Source organism: Lycium ferocissimum, chromosome 3, assembly GCF_029784015.1.
Source record: "Lycium ferocissimum isolate CSIRO_LF1 chromosome 3, AGI_CSIRO_Lferr_CH_V1, whole genome shotgun sequence".
Taxonomy (NCBI): Eukaryota; Viridiplantae; Streptophyta; class Magnoliopsida; order Solanales; family Solanaceae; genus Lycium; species Lycium ferocissimum.
In genome coordinates, this window is record NC_081344.1 from 65377023 (window position 1) to 65383637 (window position 6615).

At 36.4% G+C, this 6615-nt stretch overlaps 2 protein-coding genes across 2 annotated transcripts; both read left to right on the forward strand.

The window, feature by feature from the left end:
* LOC132050420 (uncharacterized) lies at positions 1-1411 on the forward strand. The gene has a single exon (XM_059441653.1). The coding sequence runs from the start codon at positions 126-128 to the stop codon at positions 1326-1328; it is 1203 nt and encodes a 400-aa protein (XP_059297636.1). The 5' UTR covers positions 1-125; the 3' UTR covers positions 1329-1411.
* Positions 1412-4338: 2927 nt separating this feature from the next.
* On the forward strand, positions 4339-5633 carry LOC132049005 (telomere repeat-binding protein 5-like). The gene is made up of 2 exons (XM_059439684.1): positions 4339-4563; positions 4887-5633. The coding sequence occupies exons 1-2, from the start codon at positions 4492-4494 to the stop codon at positions 5631-5633; spliced, it is 819 nt and encodes a 272-aa protein (XP_059295667.1). The 5' UTR covers positions 4339-4491.
* Positions 5634-6615: the final 982 nt, after the last annotated feature.

The following is a 6615-nucleotide window of genomic DNA, read 5'->3' on the forward strand; positions in this document are numbered from 1 at the left end:
CCTGGATACCTAATAGGAGAATAGCCAATTGACCCCAAGACTGCAGATGCTGAGAAAGCTCACTTAAAGCTCTATAATGAGCTAATTCAATTTTCTTCAATCCAAATCTCTGCTACAAAATACCAATGGAAGCATCACCCATTCTAGTCTGCTCAAAACTCCCCTCCTCCTTTTCTCGTATTCCCAAACACAACACTTTTTCTCACAGACCTTTCCACAAACACCTTGCGCTCAAAAACTTCTCTACAAGCCACAACATACAACCCATAAAAAATCTTGAAAAAATACCCAAATCCCACTTACCTAGTAATGTCAATTCTTCTAGGTTTCAGTCTTTACTGCCAATCCAATGTTCATTTTCAAATACAATTGAAACAAACTCTCAAAACCCATTATTCAAAAGCCTAAATGGGTTAAATGTGTTAAATGGGGTTTCTTTGGAGTCAATGAAAACCGTTTTTTCGCAATTAACCCCGTTTAAAGTGATCAAATGGGGTTTAATATTTGCAATTGCTATTGCTGCCACCAAATGGACTATGAATGTATTGGTGAATCCGTTTTTTTGGATGTATTTTAGTATGACATTGTTATTTTGGCCATGGTTAGTGGCTATAAGTCTTGCAAGTTACAGTCTTTATTGCTTAAACAAGCATTTAAACGATGAAGCGAATGGGTTTGAGCAATTTGCTATTGTTACTTCAGCTTTCACTTGGCTTACATTAGTACCACCTGCACATTTCAATGGTTTTCTTGAAGGTTGGCCTGTTGTGTTCTTTTTCGTGTACCATTATTTCTTTTTCTTGAATGTGAGTATTCGAAAACGGATGTACGGTGATTATAACCCGAGAGAGCACGACCCGAAATGGGATATTAGTTTGCCCAATTGGAAGAAGCTGTTGTTTTGTGTTGGAGTTATGGTTGGTCATTGGCTTGCGGCGTTTGAAGGGCCGGAGCTGCATCTTATACCCGGTGGATGGAACAATTTCGGTATTTGGGGTTTGATTTTGATGACGTTGTTTATGCAGTATCATTCGACGTTGTATTTAGCCAAGTATTCGGAGAAGGTGGTTGTGCCTACAGCTGTTGTTCAGTTTGGTCCGTATCGGTTCGTTCGCCATCCTATTTATGCTTCGACTATGCTCTTGTTTGTTGCTTATTGTGTTGCACTTAGGGCGCCTTTGAGTGCTCTTTTCATTGCTGTCGTTTGCTCCGTGTATTATGGGAATAAAGCTAGGTTAGAGGAAAGTTTGATGGTGGAGAACTTTGGCGAGAGATATATGGAGTATGCAAGTAGAGTTAAGTACAAGCTTATTCCTTTTGTTTATTAGTGAAAGTTGTTGCGAGTTATGTACTGCGGAAAAGAGAATGAGAATATGAACACCTAAATTGGATTTTGTTCTGTTTTTTCAAATGTAGTTCCCTTTTATTGTTCTTTGTTTGTCGTGAGTTCCTGTTTATTAAACTTGTGTTTTACATACTCAAGGCACTTGTATCCTCCATGGTGCAACATTTCTGTATTGCTCATTTCCATTGTTTAGTAATTCTTCAGTAGCTTGACGGAGATAATATCTCCCGTTTTAGGTTCTGGGGATTTAGTGGTCGTTTGGTTGTTAGTTGGGAAGTTATTTATTCATGTATTAAAACCAGCATAACTAGTCCCATGTTTGGTAGCATTTTAGTTGCTATATATGAAATTCAGTACACCAAGTACGGTGTTTGGTTACCAGTTTACAATTCTGCATAACTCATACATGTACAAGTTATGTGAGAATCTATGTATTATTTTATGCAAGGTAGAAGATGGAATAACTAAACCCTGCATAACTAATACATACATGATTAATCCCTACAATACTAATACCTGCATAACTCCAACCAACAACCAAACGACCCCTTAAGTTTTAATATTCCACTAATTTTGGTAGGTTGTGCCGTCATAACATTTCAGAAGACTTGAGAGAGTTGGCTTTCTGTACAGTCTATTTTCTTTAGCAGTGTACATTTTAACTCAAATAAGTTGTCTTTTTCTTCAAAGATATACTTTTGCTTGTTGATGCTCTGGGTGAACCTTTAATTATCTGTATTTCGATATTTCTACTTTGACTACTGTTCTTAGAAGTAGGAGTCTGGACATTCTTTGTCTCTATTCTAAATAAAGATAGTCTGTTTTGTTGAAAAAATTCTTCTTCTGTAACTAGGATCCAGCGACAGAACTAATTTTAGAATTTCCATCATAACCTCTAATCTACTTTACTCCATGGGAATACATTTATAAGTTCATGTCTTTACCTTTTTCCTTCACCTAAAAGGCAATTGCACTGGCATTATAACAAAATTATATATTTCCCGACCTGAGTATCTATTGGGGAAACACGGGACCTGAAAGAGTCCACTTTCCATGTCTAATGATGGTTCTCAGTTCGCGGAAACAGAGATAAGTATTGACTTTGCTGAGAAAATCAATTGTGAGGAATTACTTCAGAGCTCGGAGGTTCTGGATATTTCTGGAACTAGCAAAATGGAAGTGGAAAATGCAAAATTGAGGGCTGAACTTGCTTCTAAAATAGCCTTTATGTGTTCTACCTGTCCTGAATTTGATTATGAATCGCTCGACGACACTAAAGTCGATAGTTTACTAAAAGAAGCAAGAGAGAAAACCTCTGAGGCTCTACATGAGAAAGAAGAGTATGAAAAACACCTTAATTCTATGCTTAAGGCGAAGCAAATTCAATGTGAATCTTTTGAAAAACGGATTCAGGAGTTGGAACAGAAGTTGTCTGATCATTACTCGCAAGGGCACACACATTCTGCGGATGAGGGTGTATCTAATTTAACTGTTTCAGCCGTGAAGAACGATGACAGCACGCCTGCCGAAGTCATGGATGAGGTTTCTTGTGCCTCTAGTTCATGAAATATCAAACCTAGCTCTAAACAAATCAAGGAACAAGAAGGCTTAGATGATAATATGGCTGATTCCTCTGGTATGGTGAACCCTCAGTTGGATACATCTATGCTAGATCCACATCGCGATGAAGAGCATGAAGACCACCTTATGAAAGATAAGAAAGATACGGCACTTGTGACAAGTTCAATGGCTGTGAGTATATCCCAGCCTCAGACCCATATGCCTTCTGAAGTAACTGCTGAACAAGGTTTGGATGCTAAAGCTAGAGAGGATCTTCTCCTGGAGTTGCAAGGTTTGCTGGCTGATAAATCAAAGCTACTGGATGAAAGCGAAAGCAAGGTGAAATCCTTGTCAAAGGAGGTAGCCAAACTGGTGATGGAGTTGGACATCAGAGGAAAGATTCTTGATGAATCTCAGGTATTCTTTAGTTTCCTGAACTTTTATTTTTGGTGACTGCTTGGAATTATCATGATCTTCATAGAATTCCAATATTTCTTTTTGATAACCATGGTGTCGGGGCCAGCTTTCCCCTGATTGGTATGTACTGCTTTCCATTTCGCATTATTTCGTTGTTGTTACTGCTTTCATTTTTGGATTCCCTTTTTCAAACTGCTTTGAAATGCTTTACTTAAGCCGAGGGTCTATCGGAAACAACCTCTCTATCTCTACGAGGTAGGGGTTATGGGGAGTTGGGATTCATGGATTCTCCTTTAGAGTTGCATAATTTACTTTACACTCATGAGGAAATCACTTCCTTTCCTCTATTTTTTTTTTTTTAAATTTTTGAGGAAAAAAGCAACAGGCTTCTTTCTTTTCATCAAACATGTCATGTTGGAAGTACACTGGCGCCTTTTTTTTTTTTTTTTTTTTTTGCCTTTAGTCAAAACATGAGTGAAAATCTTTCTTGTCATTCTTATATTTCTGATCAATGATTGTTGATTCTTATGGTTTCTGAAAATGTGACACCTTAAAGTGCATTTTTGGAACTTGCTTTTCCTTTGTGTATTTAATGTGTTGAAAGCTTTTAAATGATTGAGATCTTGCCATATTCTGGAAATTATTGATTATTAATTGGAGGGAATAGCTTCTTTTAATTATGAAATTAAGATCAGACTTTCTTTGCATGTTTTTGGACTAGATAGTTAAAATGTTATGGTTTCACTCCAAATTACCTGTAATTTTGAGGATATTGCGACAGTTGAAGTTATGTTTACAAATTTACCATTAATCCCTTCTATAACCATTACGTAGGTAGAATTCGGCTTAAAGTTCTGCATTCTTCTAAGATTTTTCTCTTACACTGGAATTAATGGAACTCTGGGCATTCTGTTTTGTTGCCTTTTCTGTTCCGTGATTTTCTTATCTTTTGTGCTTAACTTCCAATACTTTGCTTAACTTCCAATGCTTTTACCTCAATATCTTGATTCATGATTTGTGATCTTGCAGGTTTCTTTTTTAGTTATTTCACGTACTTGGCCCCGCTTGGCTGGAGGGATGTATAGATATGATATTTTTATACTGTAAAGTTGATCAAAGACTGCTGGTGTTTCGTGTTTTTTGAATTTTACTCCTATGGTTTCTGAGTTATGGTGAGGTTAGATTATGGATTTAATGGCTATCAGGTGCCTCCTATTCCTCGAGCTACCAGATCAGCTAGGGTAACTTCACTTTTCATACGCAATTAATTTAGTTTTTTTTTTTTTTTTTTTTTTTTTTCATTTTTGGCCCGTTGGCCAAAATTAACCACGGACGCTAGCCAAAATTAACGAAATCTATACACTGATTATGTATATTATGTCTATATATTGTGTATCCACCATGTATATTATATATATTTATACTTAATATAATACAAAAAGTATACATTTGTTGGCTATTATTCTTTTGAGCAGTCTAAAAATGTAATTATCCCATTATTTTGCCTTAAAGTTTATGGCTTGCGGTACTCATTCTAATCTTATTTCATTGTCAATCTTTCTAGGGAAGGGGAAATATTAGGAAGAAATCCGATAGCAATGAAATGTGTGCTTTTGACTTGTTGACTACTGTAGCCGGGAAGTTACTGCTGGAAGGAGAAAGCACTTCAAATTCTAGCGGGAAAGATCGGTGTGCAGTTGTGAAAGATACTACTGAGACCGTTAAGGAAGATGAAGATACATCTTTAAAAGAAAATAAAGGTTTCTTTATTTCTCAGATTGTCGCAGAAGCTCCTGTTGTAAATCATTGTTTAAGCAAATCGACAGATACGTTATCCGGACCAGCATCTGTAATTACAAGTTCCGGTTGCTCGGAGAAGTTGGAACAATTCATAAATGGTGAAAGCAAAATCGAAAACAGAAACTGTTCTAGTAAGGTGGAGCAGGAGGCAGATTTTTCTAGTTGTACATTAGGCGCTGAAAGTAAAAAACAAATGAAAATCAATCCGTTAAATGATGCAAAGATTTCAACCAATAAGAGGGCTTTTTCTGATTTTTGGGATAGGAAACCTTCAATGCTTGTTGCTTCGGACAATACTGTAAAATTATCTCTTTCAAGGGACCCTGATCCTTCTGGGTCCTTTCCGGTGATCCGGTATAATGATGTACAGTTAGGTAACAGAGATGATGACGAAAAATCTTGCAGGTCCACTCAACCTAGCACCCCAAATAAGGCCTTCAGGCCAGCACCACGTGTCAATGTTGGTGAGTGTTTTTTAATTGCTTATTTTAGTTCTGACCTTCAGTTTTAACTTGCTGGATTTGAAATTAACAAGCTTCTAATGAGCCTTGCTGATAATCTGGTCAGCTCTTGCATATTGCTCCTTGATAAGTACTAAGGGCAATTCTTGATGCCTCATCTGAAAAAGTATTGTGGTTGCCAACATAAGATATCCTTTTCTTCAATACAATATTCTTGAATATTGTTTACTTGGCGTGATCTCCTTTCATGTTACAGATGCTTCTAAATAAATATGGTTTAAGGCTGAATAACCTTGGAATATAAGTTACAGATACACATGAATCCAGAAAATATAGACAAGTCAATGGAATAGGAAAGAAATTATCACCTCAACTTTAATCCAAAATAAGGGGAAAAAATCCAAACTTCTCATATGCAGTAACATTAGACAACTGTAGCAGAGTTCATTACTACTTTTTTGTTTACTGTAGCTTTCTGAAGTGAAGTTTCATATGCAGTCTGTCAAAACATAAGAATGAATTATTTCCTGTTGAGAGACTTAAGAATGATTATGAATGATTTTCTGTTGAGAGACTTAAGAATGATATCTGTTGGGAAGACTCATGAGTTTGGAGCACCAAGAGTGGCAAGTTGAAAAGCAGGCCTGATTTGCACACAAATCCAATTGTAGATTTACTTACCAGCTTGGTGATTTTACATATTTTTATAAAAGAAACGCTACTGTTAAGAAAGGCCATTAATTAGTGATAAGAATATTTCGTTTCTGTATTCACTGCAAGGCATGGAGATTCTTTATGGAAAACACATCTTTAGTGAAATTGTACTAACGAAAATGTTGTCGTCAATTTTGGCATTAGAGGCCTAATTGGCACTTTGAAAGGTTTTAGTTTTAAGAATCATTTGGCGTTATTGGCAATGCTGCATTGAAAGCTCGTGTTGAAGGTTACAGAATGACAAAAGTTGCAAGTGGAGAATACATATCTCATTAATCTTCTCAGTTTTACAAATTAAAATTGGTGGTGTATAGTTCG

Coding starts and splice junctions, on each gene's coding strand:
- LOC132050420 (XM_059441653.1), top strand. CDS start 126: ATGGAAGCATCACCCATTCTAGTCTGCTCAAAACTCCCCTCCTCCTTT.
- LOC132049005 (XM_059439684.1), top strand. CDS start 4,492: ATGGTGAGGTTAGATTATGGATTTAATGGCTATCAGGTGCCTCCTATT. Junction 4,564..4,886: donor GAGCTACCAGATCAGCTAGG/GTAACTTCACTT, acceptor CAATCTTTCTAG/GGAAGGGGAAATATTAGGAA.